The 20,557-nt window shown below is 38.8% G+C and overlaps 1 protein-coding gene and 1 long non-coding RNA gene across 2 annotated transcripts in view; one reads left to right on the top strand and one right to left on the bottom strand.

Moving 5' to 3' along the window:
- The first annotated feature begins 118 nt into the window (after window positions 1–118).
- Window positions 119–1,959, top strand: LOC112963637. Its single transcript, XR_003252669.1, has 2 exons — window positions 119–268; window positions 1,684–1,959. It is a non-coding gene; the product is annotated as an uncharacterized LOC112963637 (long non-coding RNA).
- A 6,518-nt stretch (window positions 1,960–8,477) lies between these two features.
- MYZAP (myocardial zonula adherens protein) overlaps window positions 8,478–20,557 on the bottom strand; it is a 38,723-nt gene continuing 26,643 nt past the window's right edge. Inside the window, exons 10-12 of the mRNA XM_026060867.1 lie at window positions 10,626–10,709; window positions 10,095–10,195; window positions 8,478–8,583 (exon numbers count right to left, since the gene is read on the bottom strand). Of these exons, the coding sequence (XP_025916652.1) occupies window positions 8,478–8,583; window positions 10,095–10,195; window positions 10,626–10,709 (291 nt within the window). The remainder of the gene's footprint in view (window positions 8,584–10,094; window positions 10,196–10,625; window positions 10,710–20,557) is intronic.

Below are 20,557 nucleotides of genomic sequence, written 5' to 3'. Positions count from 1 at the left end.
GCCGCCCGCCGCTTCCGCAGCGCACTGGGCGCCGCCATCTTACCGGAAGGGACGGCGGGGCGGCAGGGCCGCACTTGGTTGGAAAGCGAAAGGGGCGGGAGCGAGGGCTGCGGCCGTTGGCGCGGGCCCGGCGGGAGCCGCTGCGGGGCCGCTTCAGCCCGGCGCTGGCGGTGCCGGCAGCGCGCGCGAACCCCGCCGCAAAGCGGAGAAGGGAAAAAAAAGCATTGGAAGCACAAAATGGAGATTCTCACAGTTCGGGGGCCTATAGGTAGATTCCACCCCAAATCCTGGGGAAAGTCGCCCTGCTGGGTGTACGCGGCCCCAGAATAAGCCGCGGCTCAGCCCGGCTCAGCGGGCTGGGGAAGGGCGGCCTGGTGTCGCAAACGGGTCGCGGGCGTTCAGCTGCACGTAGCCGCCTGGCGAAGGAAACTCAGCTCAAGGGGGGAGCCGAGCAGCAGGCCCTGGGCTGAGTGACGCGGGAGAGGGGGGACGGCACGGGACGGGGACGCCGCTTCCCGTTTCGGGCTGGGCCTCGCGGATGCTGGGGGAGATCTGCGGCCTGGGAGCCGCCGGCTTCCGCGCTGCGCCCATCGGGCGGCGTCGTTTTTTAGCCGCAGGGTTCTGGAGACACCTGAATTAAATAGAAGTTGGATCCCCATGTCGCAAAATCCCTATTCTAGAAAGTTGACTCTGTATTCAAGAAACATACTTCACGTTAGCCTGGGTGTGAGAAATAGTGTAGAACAGAGGCAGATTGCTCTTCCTTGAACTCAGCAGCCTTAGTATACTCTGAAAGCTGCAAAAGCGTACATTTTTCTTACCTTAATTATTTTGGATTTTCGTTGATGAAAGCTTTGTCATTTCCAAGTGTTTGAGTAGCTTTCAGCTGAGTATAGATTCCTGTTTAGGATTCAAGGTTTAATTTTCACAAAGTAAAGTTTTCTTTATATTATATTTATTTATAAACATATCTGTGTATAATACAGAGACTGAATGTGGAAGTTCAGACTGTAATATTGGTTTGTTTACTCCAAACTTTCCTAGCTGATACAAGTGCCAAGACCTTTAGTAAGTCTATTCCATCTAGTAGGAATAATAATAAGGTCATTAGCTGAATGGTGGTTCCCAGGTGGTAGATCTCAGACTTTTTAAGTTGATCTCAGTAGAGGATTATTGGTCCAAGTAATAGTAAAGAGACACATTTCTCAGAGATTGTTAAAACAGTTGTTTTATGAACAGGATGAACTGAGGGTCTATCCCGGAGGGATTAGAGGAGGAAGCGTTTTAAAACGGCTACCCGCCCCTTTGTTTGCTCAGCTGGAAGGTGAATGGAGAGGCTTAGGGCCAGGGGAAATGAGATTAATCAAGTAGGCAGCTACCCATGGAAAAAAATACCATGGCCAGGGTGAGAAAAGCCAAGCTAAGTGACTGGTTCAAGAGACCATTTCACTGTCTGTTGCACACAGCCTCGATCATCTCCCATGGAAAATCCCTCAGGGGATTTTCCTAAGAGTTCAGGGAAGAGGAAATCACTGTGAGATTTTCCCAGGAGAAAAACTCACTGTTGTAGGACACCGGTTCTAGTCATCTGAATTGCAGCCTCTGTAATGCAGTCCTAAGTTATGTTACCTATGTTAACATTTCTGCGACTTGCAAGAAGGAACTCTTTACCTTGCTTTTTAGCCTTTCTCCTGTGCAGATCGGAGAAAATGGAAAGAAAAATGGAAACAAAGCACTGCTTCTGCCTGTGTGGAAGTGAGAAGTCTAGAAGAAATGATCCTCGTTAGACTGCTGTTCTGCAGTTGTGTGATGAAGGTTCATCTCAGTTCAACTGCTGTTACTACATGTGCAGAGAAGTAACACCTGTATTTACAGTGAGTTTCAGCTTATGTGCTGAACTGCATAAACACAGCAAAATAGAACAAAAGATGAAGAGAATAAAGTGTCCTAATAACATGACTGCTGGGCATCATGATTGATTGGTTGCTCTGTAGCCTTACTTGGAACACCTTTCACCAAGTCTTTTTTTGAAGAAATAGTGTTCATCTTTATTTACAGTTTGGGAGTGCTAAGTTTTGGAATACCGTAATCCATTTATGGATAACACACAGTTCAAGAATGATGAACAAATAGCTGAAATGCAGCAAGTGCTGGAACAAACATGCTCTTCTTTATGGAAAGATGGGCAGCAGATAATTTAGATACAAATGCTCAGGAGCAAAAATTGATTTCACCTTTCTCAGTCAAGGAGCAGAAGTAAGGAGCAGTTGTGGGACTGAGCAAAGTTACATAATTTTAGGCTTTGCTAGCCCTGGGTCCAAATACAGCTGTGTGGGAAAATCCTTAATAGCCACATTTTGAGCATGAGTAATCACTACCCAACAATGCCTTCTGCAAGTTTCATCTTAGGACTTCGCTGTTTCTCTTGGGAAACTGATACAACATCATATTTGCAGTGCACAGTAATACTGCTTTTCTCTAAGAATGCTCTTAGACAGTAGAGCATGCTTTGCCTCTTGATTAGAGTTTATTTTGTATCACTTTCTTGAATATTTTGATCAGCATTCACGTGAGCCAAATATAAAACAAAATTATCTTTTTATTTCTTACATAATGGACTTTCCCATGTTCCTCCCTTAGGACATTATCTCAAGAGCTATTATTAGATACTACTTTAATACAGTCTGTTTTCTGTCACATATCTAAAGTTAATTATAATTTATTCTAAAATAGCATGTCTGGAATTGCCATGCAATTTAGTGTTATTTCTGTAGCAAATGTCTTAAGAGACCGTAAGAAAAGTAAATTATTAGAACAGCAATGGAGGAGAAGATTGGGTACACCAACAGTAAACTACATGAAGAAGAGACAACGCAATCCAAGGCATGACACAGAAGTATTCATCTTCATATAGCATAGCTAAAAGGAAAGACAGGCATTCAGATAAATAAGTAACATATTCTAGCATAGATTTTTTTAATAGCTTACACTGGTTACAGGGAACACTGCAATGGACATCTATGTCCGAATTTCTAGTATCTCTGTTTTGCTGATGCCAATTACTACTAAGCTGATGTATTCTAGTCACATAACATTTTGGGAGAGGTGGCCATGAAGTACAGCTGGCTGAATTTTTTCAGGTGGAAAAACTTCCTGTCAAAAATATTTAAGTTTAACCAAAATTAATTACAGCTTTTGAAAACTGAGAAAATACTTTGTTACATAAATCGTTTTCCATTGTCCTTTTCTCATTTCTTCCATTTCAGTTAATACATATCACTCTTCCTTCCTTTCAGTGGGAAACAGGGGAAAGGAGACTTCAGAAAGTATGACTGTGAGGGGAAAAAATGTATTTTTACAGGTTCTTTGTTCCTAGGTGGAAATTTTTAGGGGAGGGGAAAAAAAAAATCAAGCCACACATACAAAATAAACTATCACCAAAATAATAGCAAAAAGGGCGTGATATTTTGAATGAAAATGAATCAAAAGGAAAACTTTTTTTCATCAAAAGAATGCATCTTTGTAATAGAATTGTTCTATTTCTTTTAATTTAAAGAACTCCTCCATTAACCTCATTTCTCTCTTTAAAAAAAAAAACCTCACACTTTAAAGGCAATCCTACGTATCCTTATATCCATCAAAGTACTGTTTTAAATTTGGGAAGCAACTATCAGACTATTGTAGCATGTCTACACATCACACACCTTTACAGCATATTGTAACCTTTGCTGATGGTCACTTTTACATATTTTATTTTTAATCCACCAGTCCCTTTTTATTTTGAAAATTTTCACATATCTCAAATTGTAGATGATTGCTACCACTTCATCTTGTTTTCCTTTGTTTCTTCCGAGTTCTAGTGCTTGAGCTGGGGTGGTGAGGCCAGAATTCAACAGGGTTCTTAAGCACATTTCTATACATGCAAATAGCCCCAAGTGTTTAAATAGCTTGCTAAACAGGAATGAAAGAAAGTGTGTTAAGTGGAACCAAAGTCTCAGCATGTATGTCTCCATTCTGTGGAGCAGGTATCTCCTGTGCTGAGTTATGGGCTTAACAATACGGAGAGAAGAACTGCTTACCTATTCAGTTTATCTATCTATGTATAAAAAATTTCAAATGTCTGAAAACAAGGATTTAAAGTATCTCCCCAAAACTTTAATATGTAACTCACAGAATCTTACGTCGTAGAGTTTCAGCATTAAACGCTGCTGATCTCAGCAAGATGTTAGGAGGGCCTTTTGGCGATCTCTATTGAATACACATACACAGGGAAGCATTAGTTAAGTAAAAACTTCACATTCTTTAGCTAAGCATTGCAAACCAGTAACATTGTGATTATCATATTTCAAAGTCCTCTTTTTATTTAGTTGACACATAGCTTGTTTCATTGTGACTGTCTTAAAGATAAGTCTGTATTATCAGAGAATGGTTAAGAATTGTAAAAAAAAAAAAAAAAAAAAAAAAGATGGGCCACATTCATCTCACTCCCAGAATGGTTAAGAATTGTAAAAAAAAAAAGATGGGCCACATTCATCTCACTCCCATTCTGTTCTGCTGAAAATGGAAGAACATCCCAGATGTATTTAGTTGTTACCTGTGGGATTGGGAGGGTGGGTTGTTTTGTTTTGTTTTGTGAGAGCTACATTGCCCCATTCTTGTTTATCCAATGCAATTCAATAGTTCTTTATTTGAAAAAAGAGTTCATCTACTTCTGTTATTTGGCTTTGGAAGAGTCTTTGGTCTTTAAGGAGGGAGTGTCTTCCTGTTCTCAAGAGCCTGTCTGCCAAAGGAAACACTGACAAGAACATCAAGGCTCCAGAGTAACCACTTTTGTGTTCATAACATGTTTTGAACGAACAAGATTATGTAGAGTTAGAGTTTACAAGTTTTTAAGGTAAGTTTATTTCTAAATGAGTGTTGACACAATAGAATAGAAAGTTTAAATACAATATTTATTGCAATTTATCCTTTTCAAATCCTACATTCAAGATGTATTAAAAGCATATAATATAACTGCATTATTTATACAGCATATATGAAAACTGTATCCCAAAATACTTTCCAGAAAATCTGGAATAAATCACAGAAGAACACTCATCATGGTACAAATGAAGTCATACAATCGACTTAAATATTTAATGCACTTCCTGGGGCCTACCTGTATGGTATTTATTGATGGCTACAGAAATTTTACTAATTTCTAATGTTATAGTACTTATTAACTCAATCCCAAATTGACAAAATTTATACTGATGTATTACAGTCTTTTCAGTCAGATTTGTCATTACCTATGCTAATTTTCATTGCTGTTGATTTGACTGGAAAGCTCCATATTCTCATGTAACACACACTTATGTAAATACTCTTCCTCTTTCCTTCACAGTTATCAAATTAAGACCAATAGTCCAATCAAATGATGTTCATCAACCCCATTGCATATCAAAATACTCTAAAAATATAGCATAGGCTTCAGCCCTTATTTGGTTTAGAAAAAAATATCATATTCCATCAAATAGTTAAGACAGATTTACACAGAAAATTTACAAGAAAGCTTCAAAGCCTTGCTGCAGTCTCTGTAAAGTTTTAAGTGGAGGATCATTTTGCAAGTCTCAGAGTTAGGATATCTTGCACTATTTTCAGAAGAGATCCTCAGGAATTAAAAGCAGAATGAACTTCCTTTTGAAGTCTGTATCAAAACAGCATTTTGATATTTCATCCTGCTCTCTCCTGCCATTCACTAAGCACCTCACAATTATCAAGTTCCATTTTCTCAATTTTGGTCAAAGCCAGACAGAGGGATAAAGTATTTTTAGTTATTTAAACTTTTCAGTTAACGTTCTTTACAAGCACACACATTTCATCTTATCTATAAATTTAGCCTTTATCCATTCACGTTAAGTTTGATGGAAACTTTCAGAAACTACAGTCAAGAATTAAACCCCCAAATACAGCAGGATTATTTTAGCACATAGGATGGTAAAAGGGATTAGGTATGAACTGAGGCTGTATCTCTAATGGACATCAGCATGGTCAGTGGGATTAGTCTTCAGTTTCTTTCTCTTCAAAAACAGATTTGTCTTAATATTTGCTGTTAGCAAACACTAGAGGGAGATAAGATCACACATGTACAAGGCTTGTGCCTGAAATTTGGGTTGCATCATTCCATCATCTTTTGGGCTCATCAATATACACTTCCAGTTTAAATGTTCTTCCCATTTAGTTTCACTTCATGATCTCAATTGTTCATAATTAACCAGTATTTCAGAACCTTGTTGAACAAACTCAGTCTCTTAAATCCACTCAAGCATCAAAACTTCATTCAAGGAAAAATACTCTATGCGAGATTAGGACTAGAGCTTCTCCACATCTCAGATATTCCTATGCTTTTGGTATATTCAGGTAGAAGACAATTCCTCTGCTTTGCATAATGACAGGGTGCTTTGTCTGAAGGACTGCTTTTATAGGCAGCAGAATTCCTTATTCTCAGGGACTTCCTCGTCAAGCCCTATCCCACTACAGAAGTTTTGCACCTCTTCTCTCTGAGAAGCAATTTAAGCATATATGTGGTATTATTTCTGTTCACTAATATGACAGCTGAGGGGTTTTCCTTGCCCTTTTGATATCTATGAGATCTTTCTCAGTCCCTCGTTGCACCCAAATTAAACAGATTTTCCTTTTAGCACTATTAATATTGACATGATGTATTTTAGAATTATTCTTCTGAAAAGAAACATTGAGCAGATGTTAGTATTTACAGCTTCTATACCAGTGAAAATTACAGGCCTCTGTCAAACGGTAGTTAATTTACCCTTTTGCTAATGGTTTTCACTGCAGTATTTCTCAAATGTTGTGCATAATACAATCCACAATGTTATGAATGACTTTTTAGAAAGAATGAACATTTTAAGCTTTTAGGAGTTGAACAGTATGTGAGGAAAAAAAAAAAAGCTTATGTGTAAATGGATGATGATCTGATCATAAAGGCTAGGGAAGTCTGAGCTTCCCATTTTATTCTGTTCGTATTTTGATTACATCAAGCAATTCATGTTCCTGCAAGGTACTTATACCAGATCAAAATATCCTCCAGTCCATCCTCCAGTCCAGGCTTCTTTATTTAATAGTAAAATAGCACAGTTACAGGATAAACAAAGTTTTCTAACAAATTCAGAAAAACATGAAATACTGCAAGAATAAGTTTGGGATTATGAGGTGAATATCACTATTTTAAATACAACTCTATTGAGTTTGAATTTGAACAGGCAGTAGTGAATTTAAGAATTTGCGCTAGACTGGAGACAAAAGCAACCACTTTGTGAAACCCCGTGGCAAGGTGAGTGCCTTCTAGGATTAACATTCAATGCAAGAACAACATTAATGTTACAAAACATAAGTTGTTGGTTTTCTACAGCAGTAACTAATAACAAAAAAAATACCCTTCACTCATGTTAACAGAACTACAAGAAAATACTTATAATTCATTTTAGTTCACTAAAACTGGGAGATTAAAACAGAATGTAAAAAATACCCTATATATTAAAATATGTTCAGTAATAGAGGCAGTAGTTCCTGCTGGTACATAGAAGCCAGAGATAAGATTAAGTGTTTTGGAAGAAACAGTACTCAAAATCAAAATTCTTATTCAGATGAGAGAGTAACCAGCAATTGCTGTAGGTGAAATTCTGTTTAGTGAGAATTCCTTCCTCCAGTGCAAAAGGAACTTAAAATCTAAGTGACAGGGATTTTCCTACACAATTACTATTGAATGCATCTTTCACTTTACCCCATAACTGGGGAAGTACAAACCAGTGCCTCAATCCAACAAAGCAAAGTTCATTATAAAGCTGCTCTAGTGCTTACTGTTTGGAGTAACAAACATGATATTCACCTGCATGTGCTGAGGGGATTCTTGGAGAGGAGCAGCAGTTGCATCTCTCGCTCCCAGAAAAAGGACACTGGTTATTAGCTGGCCTCTCGCAGGTGACCAGCGCCCCAGCTACAGCAGGTCTCTGCGACAGGGGTGAAGAGCCCTCACGCTTTGTGTGCGGACAAGAGGGGAGCTCTCAGATTAATGCCCTTTGCCAGGGTACTTTCAGATTCTGCTTCTAGTAGTACTGAAAATAAAATATATTAGAACTTCATTGTACAAATAGAATTACAACACAATTGAAGAAAAAAAAACTGTACAACTGTACAACTCCTTCCTTACTAGTATTTGAAATGACACATTGCACTACACAGCTTCTCTCAAAGAAGCAATATTGACTGCTGTTTCACTCATCCCGTTTCTTCCATGTCCCCCTCACAGTCAATGTCAGTAACAACTTCAGATACAAAGTTACTAAAAAGCTGCTTTCAGGATAAATGTAGCAAGACTCCATGCTGCTGTTCTTCTCTATGGCTTGATAAAAATTTATCTAACCAAGCTGCAAAGGCGCAAGATATTTACTTATATTTAAAAAGCACATTGACTTGAATGCTCAAGATGTACTGTTCTTTGTGCTAAACTCCAACACTCTCTTGAATGGGGTGTACGTCCTCACTGGCCTTGCACTTTCAGGAGATCTTCTGTTCTCAATACTTGTGCTGTTAAGGAGACAAGAAAAAGCTTACAAAGTTTAGTGTTAGAGGATCAGACAGCTGGGCTGGATGTGCCACTGCAATAAATTTTTGCTATTGATAGGCTAAAATTAAGCTCTTCAGCCTATTTGTTATGTTCCATATTTATTTAAATGCCACAAAGAATACTTGATAAAAGCTATGGCTGATACTGATAAGTTTAGATGCACGCATCAGCTGGAGCTCGTATTGGAATGGACAACTAGAGCTAAGGGTCCTGTGCCGATAAAGACAGCAATGTTACATTTAAGAACACAACTGTAGACTGTAATTCCATAAAAACTAAACTGCATACATGTCAAAGATAAATCTCAAAATCAGGAAAAAAAAAAAAAGATAAGTAGAGGCTGTGTTTACGCCAAAGATACTTGTCTGTTGGCACTCTGAGTGAAAACACTGTTTTTGAGGTTTCATAGCTTATGCCATTAAAATATGTTCCAGCCTGAACACTGGCAAATATACTCAAAAGTGACTGCTTTTAAACTGAGAAGAGAAATTTTAGTTTGTATAGGAGTTTGCTGATTTCAAATACTAATTTACATTGCTCAAACTAAATGATTCAATTTGCAGGACAGTTAAGATGAAGTAGTTTACCTATGGGTAGTAAAAGTAATGCACAATGATCGTTAAGAATTGGCCAAGGACATTCACTACCTTACTATTTTGGTTTCTGTTTTCCCCTTCCCTGTGATGGCTTGTTGGAGGAAGAGAGTCAGGTGCAAGTTGACAGCCTTGCTACCAGGGCTCAGTGCAATCCCGCTGCAGTGCCCAGGAGGAGGACGAGGACGAGGACGAGGAGGGAAGGCACACATACATGCCTTAAGTTTTACAAAGCTGGGCTATGGAGCCAAGGGCCACCACAGAACGTCGACAACCCTCCAGATGAGGGAGCACTAATGTGCCCGCCCTGCTTACTTGGCAATCTTCCACTTCGGAACAGGGTATCTCCAAAAATTGTTGCAGCCCTGAACTGTACTGTAGTGAACACCAGACAGCTCTGTTGGAGTTACCTGCCCTTTAAAACGGTCCAGGAAGCTTCTCCCAGAACACAAGGGATAAAACATGCATGAAGCCAGCATTAACCAGGCTTGGGGCAGCATTGGACACTGTAGCAATGTTTTACCAAGATTTCCCCCGTTTCACAAAATCACATCTCTTGACTCCTAGCTTAATTTCTTGCTTAAATCATGTTCCTGTCAACAAGTACAGCCAAGGGTTTGCATCTAAAAAACCCCACACAACTGTCTATTGTAGCTATCAGAAATTAAAGTCATTGGTAGGTCAGCTTCATTAAATATCCTACTCCACAAATCATTAAGTACATTACAGCTAGTAGATACAATCTTTAAAAATTACTAAAATTTTGCAAAACTCCACAATCCGCTCCAACAGTTTACTAATATAATGTTTTACTAAGACAGCACCAATAAAGGACACTGTGAAGAAGTTTGCTATGAACAAGCAGAAAAACTGAATACCTGAATGGAAGATCACATCCTACACCAGTATCTCTGGTTTCTGTATTGGTCTTTGGTTGGTTTTCCATTAAATAGTCCAATTTATCTTGTAATTCTTTATTCTGGAAAACAGTAATTTTCAACACAGGTTTGTTTTATTTAAATAATAATAATTAAAATAAGAAAATATAACAGCAAATTGGCTTTTCTCTGTAAGAAATAATGTAAACATTTTTATTAAGAAAATAAGAGTCCTTACTTTTGGGAAAAAATATAAATCAAACCAACAGTCTTTGTTCAGAAGCTTCTGTTTTAAGTACTTATAATACTGTTATAAAATTGTACATTAAGAAAACTAGCATGAGTACTGAGCCTTTGTATTACATACATTCCTTATGTGATTGATGTCATAAGTTTGATTTCCATACTGAAGAAGAGTAAATACATGTACTAAATATCCATCTGGATAACATCAGACAGCAGCAAATCCACCTTTAATGGGTTTCAAATAAAATAATCAAAATAATATAAACTTAAAAGGTAATGCCTTACCTCACATTCTAAGAAAGAGATTTTTTCTAAAAGCTGTATTATAAATAATTCCTTTTCTTTTACTTTCTTCCTTAGCATTTCAATCTGTGGAGAAACACAAAACAAAGACATTTAATCTAATGGTGATGGGAAGAGGAGGAAAAAGATGTAGATACTGTGGGAAGAAACAGGCTTAATTTCATTGTTTGGCCACTATTGAATACCTTTCACAAACTGCCTTAATCCATGGATTCTCTACCATCCCATATGATTAGGATAGTATATATAAAGACCATACATGCCTACTAACATGACTTTTAAGAATCCATATTTCTTTGGAAACAGAAACTCAAACATTGTCATGTGACAAAGTGAACTAAGGAAAAAGCCACCTCTCACTCAAAGGCCTTTGCTCTTGTCCCAAAAATACATTGCACATTTGCTAGTTTCCTGAAGGTCTTATTTATTTAATTTTTTCCTGGTATACCAGATATTCATTGAAAAAAAGCACATTTTCATTTTATACTTCAGGGAGAGGGAAGAGGCTATTTACAGTGAACATGAAAAATAAAGTAAGATTAGCTGTGTCAAAAACATTGTGGCTTAACACTGTCTAAGAAACCTCTTGACTAGCACAGAAATCTGTTCCTTTCAGGTGACCCCATTTAGAAGACAAGAGCAACTGAGTATCTCATGCAAACAGATTGAAATTTCTCCTCAGATCAAAGAAAATCATTTGTTATTCTCTCTCAACCCCTGCTGACTACAACTACTAAAACAACAGCTCATAAAAACAGCAAAACAAAATAATAGTTAAACAGAAAATTCAAATGTTACTGCTTCTCCTCGAGGAGATTCAGGTTAATATTCATAGACAGCTGTAGGCATGCACAGCTTTACAAGCACAAAAGACAAGGTGCATCCTAAATCCATAGTTACAATCTACTTCAGATGCAGAAAACAGTGGTAAAATATCTCTGCGGAGGATGTTCAGAAGTGCACTGAAAGAACAACCTGAGGGAGAAGAGGGATCCTGCCCAATGTCTGCATGGAGGGAGGAGCGGGGAGACGATGGATTTGATGCTGCCTCCTGGGCTCGTACAAGGTTTGTCCTACAGCAACAGCAATGAGAGCTGGTAACGGTGGATGATCATTTTGCTCTCAGTGTCAAATGGTGTCTAGTTAGTAATTTTTCCAGCTCTATTTCAATCCACCTTCCTTGAACAAGCCATTTCAAGTCAGAAGACTTGAAAGACGTCAGAAGACGGGATTCTCTTCCCTGTCGAAGTCCCTGGGAATGTGCCTCTTTCAACTGAGGTCCTAAAACATCACCAGCTAAACCCCTTTCCCTGGGAAGTGCTCCATGCCAGCTCTTAAACGAGGCAGAGCCCAACTGACTTCTGCTTTATCAAACAGTGCATTGTTTAAGGCAGTTATCTCTACAATTCATTAAAGTATATTAGAGTAAATTAAGATACAAAAAGCTTCTGGTCTTAAGCCTGAAAGCAGAAATAAAAGCAAACCAAGCCAGTGAATGGATGGCCCACATCACAAATGGAATGCCAGAGTCTGCCATGTGCTGCCTTTAACAAAGCCTTTATTACTATATATATAAATAAAAGAGCGCACACCCTAAAGCTGTGTTAGATGAGGAAAGAATGATATTCAAACTGCCACTGAGCACTAGAAAAGTGTGTACCCCACATATTCCTTCACATTTTTGGGTAGTATGCCAACAATGACATTAGATCTATGCCTAGAGCTTTTTGTCAGAAGAAAACTATAAAAATACCCATGGGTAATAAAAGATAGGTATTTTCTATAAAACTTCACATAAATGAGGTGGCCTTATTCTGTCAGGTTATCAATTGGCTGTGGGCTTTCATTGACACAATTTTAAGGAAAAAGTAAAAGTATTTATTCAGTAAAATGTGGTTTAGTGGACTTTTACTTAAAACGATTTAGTTTTATAGAACAGCCAAACTGAAATCAAGCAAAGCTCCAAATGCATTCTTTTTTCCTGGCAGTCTTTGCATTACCTTGATGCACAAGAAAGGCCATTTCCAAATGCTTGGTCAAATTTCCCATCTGCTCTCACCAGTTGCTTTTTAATTCTATATTTTAAAAATATTTTTAATCAATCTTGTGAAAGCCTATTAACAAATCCCTTCAAAACCACCAATGTAAAACTTTTCAGTGTACAGTATCTGGAAACAATGACCAATAGAAATATTCACACCCTGCTAAAATAAAATGAGAATTCACAGATACTCAAAAGTATAATAATCAAAACAACAGTATTGCTATTGTGCCCTGCTCCCCCCTCCAGATCTATTACCAGGTATTAAGAAGATTGCAACCAATCCTTACAGAAGTACTAAAAAAGCCGGAGTAAAACAAATGTATAAGTTAAACCAAAGAATGAAAAGTTATAAAACCACCAACTCAACTTTAATTCACAGTCTTCATGATTTCAATTATCATGTATCATTTGACACTATAATCAGTTATTACTGGGAAAAGATAAAATGTAAATTCAATACAGAAAGTGTTTGCAGGTGAATAGTAACATAATACATAAAGCAGGGATAAGTGCAATCATCATCTGTCTTTTTCAAAATCAGGCATTTCCTTTCTATCCACGTTCTTTTCTCTTTCACCTTAAAAGTGCATACAAAAACTAGCCATGTCATCTAAAGCTGTTACCATTTCAGTTTTCGTATCATAGAAATACAAAGCTTGTAGCATATGCAGAACCATGGAACACGTTTTGATCTCTGTGTTTAATTACAACTACGTTTAATAGTATGGCTAGGTTAAGTCTGCCACATTTTCATTATGAGTAGGTTAAATCTTGTCAGTAAACTCCACTTGGGAAAAGATAAGCTGTTGTTCTAGGGCTTTCAGGTGGGTCTTCCCCAGTAATGTTCTGTTCTCCTTCTGTGCACGCAAGGAAGCAATTTGAACACCAGTGTTCGGGATGCTCACAGAGAGCAGAAGACTGAAGCCAGGTACAGCTATGTGATCAGCGTGTTTTGCCCTTACCGATATCCTTTCCTGTTATTGAAGTTAACATATCTCATCAGCTGCCTGTTCTGCTTTTTACATCAAACACAAATACTTCTGTTTTCAAATTAGGTATCGAATTAGGCACTAAATGCAAGGCCAAATTCTTTCATTTCATAAAAATTTAACATGAGTTATATTCACCCTATGATACAAAGGCTTTAAGAAAACAGTGAACTAAACTGTGAAAGGAACCATTATGTTTACCATTATTATGTATAAATAGGTTTAGTCTAAGTTACAGTTAAACTCATATCTGTTTATTCTTCACATTGGATACAGAGATGCAAACACTGTACGGATGTTTCTGAATGACTTTAACTAGCATAGTCTGATGGCAAAAATGAATGTGGACACCTCAAAATCCAGTGGAGAAGGCAAATGGGAAGACTTTGACAAACAGCTTCCTCCCCTTCCCAAACACAAACCTCTCCTCCAAAAAGACATTTTGCAATTTGACAGGAGTGTTACTACTTTTAAATTTTTTTTTGAGAATCACCTAAGGACTAACAGACTGAACCATACACAACAATACTCCCTGACTCCTTTTAACATGTTTTCATAACATCAGTCAGAATCTATTAAATTATTCTACTTTGTCCCTCTGGAGAATTATGACAGAATTTTAAAATAAACCTTCGCTACTACAGAATGGAGAAGAGGCAAACATTGTACTATATTGTCACATGCACAACAAAGTTGCAGAAAGCTTTAAACCTACCCACAGGCTTGACGTGGATGACACATCCCACCAGAGTCATTTACTACATAAAAGTTTACTTACTGGATAAGGATTTGAATATACATCATCTTATGCCATTAGTTTAGGGAAGACCAGGTGTGATCAAACTTGATTTGATTACCTTTCAAGGGAATATGCCACTTACTTACAGGAAAGCAGGCAAAACAGGAATAATTTTGGTGAATTATAAATCATTTATTATATTAAATAAAATGAAACCTTAATTCAGTACATTTGTCTAAGTTACGCTGCATAAAGTAAAAGTGCAATGGTTTCCTTTGAGAAAGGAATGTAACAAGGACACTGACTTGTAACGCTGGTATCAGGTAAAGCATTTCAAAAATAAAATTAATGCCTTCCTACTTTACACTATTTCAAATTTTTCATAAAAATGTTAGTTATGGCAAACTAATCTAAAATAATAATGCTTACAGCACCACACACATGTTTATTGCACAAATCCAGCTCTGGAGAGGGTCTTTGTTCCAAGGAGTTGCATAAAGTGAAAGAACAACTAGACAGTGATAGAGCAGTAGATTTTGATTTTTAGTTGAACATAAGGTAAAGAAAAAGAGGAGAAGCAAGGCAAGGCAAATGGAATAATGAGTTAAGGGCCTGAGTGGTGGCCAGAGTAGACTAGTGTCAGGCACAAAAGTGTGACCCAGAGAAACTCAAATTCCTTGGACTGACTGTTGGATCTGAGCCACTTCTGGATTGACTCCAGGGCAAAATCATCACCAAGATGTTCAGACATTTTCTTTGGGCAAAGCCCAAGGCCTATAATCCACCTCAGTCTTGCTGTGTCTGCAGACTTTAGCACTTCATTTCATTGCTGACTCAGCAACCTGCTCCCAAATCTGGCTTTTGTGTGATTAGCCTCGCAGATTTCTCCGTCATTTTCTCTGAGCACTATTTGCACATATCCTTCAAATTCTCCTCTGCCAGCCTGCCCTACAAGGGCCCAGACAGACTTTTCCTAGCACTGGTCTCTTCTCCTGCCTTGTATTTTGGAATCATGAGCAACTGCTTTTCCTCCAGCACTTTTACAATCTTCACATGCATGTTAGGCAGTCAAACAAAAACTGGCAACCTACTCAGCAATATGATAGACTTAATGGCCCACTCCTTCCTTTGAGGACAGCTCCCCTGACAACAGCGCTCTGAATTTAGCAATCTTGGGCCACATCATCACCCTGTTTCCAGACACGGCATTCCCTTGCCTCCCCACCTTGCCGTATTCTCCATCCTGTGCTGATTGCTTCTGCATTTCTCCCCTCTGTTGGAGGGCAGATGACTATTCCAGAAACTGGGTGGGAACAGCAGCAAGGCCCAGTTGTCACCCATTTGGTCTGTCAGTGACCAAAAGGCATCACATGCTCTTTGGCCACCCTAGGGCTGAGGAGCAAAGCATACTCCCAATAGTGCTACGCTGTCAGGAGCAATGACCACCCTGGCTTGGTCGCTCAGCATGCGCCCACTGCTCAGGAGCTCTGCACCTGCCAACGGGCTGGCATGGCTGGGAGCCCTGAGGCCACCCTGCTTCACACCGCGATGCCAGGCTGCCCGGCACAGGAGAAGGCACCTGATCGTCATCAGCCACGGGCAGAACCATGAAATCCCTAGCAGACCACGCTGGGTGCGCAGCTGCCATCACACACGTTTACTGCAGCGTCTAATGATGCAATTCAGGACATGAATGCCCCACGTGCAGCAGGAATTATCCTGAATTTACTCACTGGCTCAGGCTTAATAAGGCCTCAGCACTTCTTTTCAAGCTCACTCCTTGTCACCAGCCTACTGCTGACCACCACTATACTTTTGCCTCTGTTTTAAAGTTCAAGAACATCACTCGCAAACTCTTTCTACCTCCAGATTATCACCTTATCTTGTAACATCTCCCAGATAATTCAGTTCCTCTTGTCCATCCCCTTAGTGAAGATATGTTTCTTTCTCACTGCTGCACCTTATTTGGTCTCCAATACATGTCCTGAAATACCAGACAAGATTGCCACAGTACTTGCATGGACTGCATAAATACTTCTAGGAAGAGTTGAACTTCTGAATGCCTCTTGCTCCACCAACAAACCAAACTTTATTTTAGTAAAGATTGAAAGCTGGATGCACAAGCCAAGAGCATTAAACTGACTTCATCTAAGAAGAACAGTCAAGAAGAGAATTGTGAGACCTAAAAGAAATGTAGAGTCCTTCTCTAAAGAAATGCTGGCGAAGTGAGTAGTGATATTAGAAGGGAAATCAAGACAATTACAAAGTAATTACAGCAGAAAGAAATACAGTCTTAAAAGAGAATGAAAGTTGTGCCCAATTGTAGAGCTTTCATAAGGAAAATGAAATAACAAAGCTTTATTTTATTCTTTCTACTCAGTCACAGTATTGGAGGCTTGAAATACACATTGATCCATTGAATTGGAACGGATCCAGCTGTTACATAAACTCAGTCAACATTTACCTCTTGACATTATCATCCATTAATTTAAAATATTTATCAGAACATGACACAAGTATTATATATTATTCAAGTATTGTGTATTATCCTTATTCATCTACCATTAATGAATCTGGCATTTGTAATACTGATGAACAGGCATGAACAAACTGGTCATAAATATGACTAAACACAGGACAAACACTTATTATGTTATACAAAACAAGACAGACAAGACGTTACAACATCAGCCCGAACTCTCAGACACAGCTGCTGTACAGGTAAAACAAGATTTTACTCCAGAGTCCACTATTGCATTGGACCTTAAGTGGTGCTTATCAGAGCCCAGACAACAGTGTTGAAATTTTTTCAAGTATATAACAAAGTAGGTAGGAATGAGCTTCTTTTCCTTTTAATCCCAATTAAACTGCTTCAGTCACCCTTCAATACTTTTGTTCTAGCATTTTAAAACTCCTATTGCATATAAAGAAAAAGTGACGACTTAGTAACTGATTTAAGTTATTGCACTAACTTAAGAGAGCTTCCTAAGCTAGTGAGCTATATGAATACATTAAATCAGTCTTTGATGCGTGTCTGTTGCTAAAGCAGGCCCATAGGGCCTAGATGTTCTAATGGGTTATAAACATCTGCACATTGGCTAACTGTTCAACCCACCTTATTAAGAGCTACCTTAGTAATGTGCAAGTCTTCTAATTAATGACTTGGCCAGGAAATCCCCAGCTGAGAAAGCTGATGCTATGCATGTAGAAACACTCTCCCCAAACACCAGCAGTGATTCTATTTTTGCCAATAGATAAGCAATGCATTGCATTGCTCAAGTCCACAGAGGCAGTCCAAACACGTCAGATTTTTTGGAGGGTGGGGGTGGTATTTATGTGCTGCCGTTTATCTTTGGCATCTCTCTGTCATCGATAATTCCATCTTCTCTGTTTCTGTGTGGCTTCTTTTACTTGGACTAAAATTGAAACTGTACCTCCACATTAAGACTGGGATATTTTGCAATGCATCTGGAGTTGGAGTATCTTGACAGACAAATTTTCAGCTGGTTAAGTCTTTGGTAGTAAAATTTCTTCTTTATTCCCCATTTGTGCAGTACAAAGGATCTTCTGTATTTGGGATACCATTTGCTTGTTAGCAGGCAATATATAAACTTGCATGCAAGTGTCTTCCACAACAGAACAGGATACAGCTTCTCTCTGGTGTTTGGTCACCATTTATTATCCAAAGAATCTGAGACTAAAGGTGGAGAACAGCTCATGGGCCATGACCTAGAGACAGTTCAATTCAGTAGTTAGGGGAATTTCATGTGAAATCTGAGTTCTGTAAATAATTTCTTGCCATGGAATCAAATAGGCTTTTCTCCTTTCAGTCCCTTTCAGAACAGCTCCTTATTTCTGCATCTACCCACTAGCCCTGCTTACAAGTGTAAATGTTTGTTTTCTTCCCTCTCCTGCTTCTTAGCAATGAAACACTATTACATATAAGCTTTTTGTGCCATGAAAATGTGATCCATTCCTATTGCACAAACTTCAAAATTAAAGCTCTCTTAAACCTCTCCAGGTTTGGAATGGAGATCAAGTCAGGAAATATTTTTGTTGTTGCTGATTTAAACTTTGTATTTCTTTTGAAGTTTTGTAGCTTCATCTTACACTAAACTGTCTCCCGTCTCCTACACTGGCACAAATAGATAAACAGATTAACCAAATTGAATAGATAAAAGAGCAAGCTTTCACTCATCCATCTGAACAACAGTAATTTCAGCCCTTAAGGAAACAACATGGTAGTAGCTTCCCACATCCTCCCATAGTGCCTCTACGTTCACATCTGCCTGCTCAATTGAGTCTCTGCTCTTGAGCCTCCTTGGTGGAAGGCTTGAAGCTTGGGTCCTTCCACCTTTCACACTGGGAGTCCCGCTGCGAGCTCTGCCTCTGACCAAACAGGCTTTTTCCTGAGCTGCCTCAGAAAGCCTGTCACTGCCCAGCTGTACTTTAAGATGTCTACAAAGGAGAGCAAAAAGACGACTAAAGGGAGAAACTAACCAAGTCTACCATTACTAATGTTCACAGATTTCATCACTGAGCTCTGGGTGATCCACTCTGCCTCTTCTCATTCTTTTTGAAAGCCAGTTATGTACAAAGAGCATGAGAATAGAGACTGGGTTTCTGTACATCTGCCAATGCAGATTCTTCACTTCTGACCATCAGCACTCCATGTGCAATGTCCTGCGCTAAGCTGGGAACAAACAGGTTCGTTTAACAAACAAGTTCAACACTGAGAAAAATCTGTTCAGCTTAAGTCATCTGTAATGAGAGCATCAGGCTGTAAGACTATGCAGGAGGACCTTCTGGTCAGCTGCTCTTCTAACCAGCTGAGATCTCAGTTCCCACAGTGGAGAATCCCTATGGGGCCTCAAAATTATTGTGCCTGAGATCTAATACACAGAGATGTCCAAGGTCACAGATTTCGGCAAACTTCTAATTTCTCTCTTATTTAATCATTTATTTTCTTGTGAAAGTTATCTTCCATGCGCCTATTCAATTTATGACTGGTCTGCCTAGGCCAAGTTGAAAGGGGTTCTATCAAAGTCTGAGAGGGGAGGATTTATTTTCAGAGAAAAATTTAGAAGCAAATGATTTCTTGGCTAAGGAGCATAAGCACTCTCAACTGTGATGTCCTTCCTCACTTGGGCTTGATTCCACTCAAAGCAGGTGGCAAATCTATTGCATTCAACACCAACAAGATGGGTCCTTTGAAGAGGAAGGCTTTAATACTCTTTTCCTCCATGGCTTCCTACATTTGGTGCTCTCTCTTAGCTTTCCCTTTCATGCACACCTACATTAGGGCTGACCACAGTCCTCTAACTCATTTTTAAATGCCATCAAAACCAGCAACGGAAGTGTTAGAGCTACCCAGTGTACCACAAGACTCCACTAGAAAGCATCTTTTTCACTTCCTTCTGACTGCTTGCTGTTCCCTTCAGGATGCCTCACATCTGTCACTTGCAAATGATCTGTCATCTTTCCCTAAAAATGGCCTGAAGAGCAATCTATTTTGTGAATTTTCAGCCACAAAACTCTTCTCTGTAATTCTTCAGCTTTGAGAGTTCTCCGTATGAGTTTGAAGCAGCGTATCTTGTTTTTTCAGCAGTCCTTTCAAATGAGTTTCATTTCTGCTGCTGTGCTTTGTTTAAATTGGAGATGCTAACAGCATGAACCTGTTGAGGTTTACACTGAAAGAATAAACTCTCATTTACACTTCAAATCTGTATCTGAATATACTAAGATGAATACTTTCACTAAATAAAGTGCATCCTGTAGTCAAGTAAGCAGATGCTGGCCTTTTGCTCTTACCCAATTCATATAGTATGTTTTGGTTCAGCTTCTGACAAAAGCACTGCTGATAATTTCGACTATTTACATTCTTTCCACTACTGTTGTGGATTTTCCAGGTTAGCCTGCTCTCAGTCTATTCTCATGCCTCAGGGAAGCTAAGAAAAGCAGGCTTCCTAGATGCTTTGGTCATTCTTTCTCAATTACATTATTTAAATAGAAGTTATTGATCATTGTAGCACCTTCAGAAACGGTAAGATAAAACATAACTTTATAGATACCATCTATTGTTGCACTAATGAGTAACACAGCATTTCTGTGACTTTTCTAGATATTCCTAGCCATCACACTC

Source organism: Apteryx rowi, unplaced genomic scaffold, assembly GCF_003343035.1.
Source record: "Apteryx rowi isolate R43461 unplaced genomic scaffold, aptRow1 scaffold_172, whole genome shotgun sequence".
Classification (NCBI taxonomy): Eukaryota; Metazoa; Chordata; class Aves; order Apterygiformes; family Apterygidae; genus Apteryx; species Apteryx rowi.
Note: the sequence above shows the minus strand (reverse complement) of the source record. Positions and strands in the feature narration are given on the sequence as shown.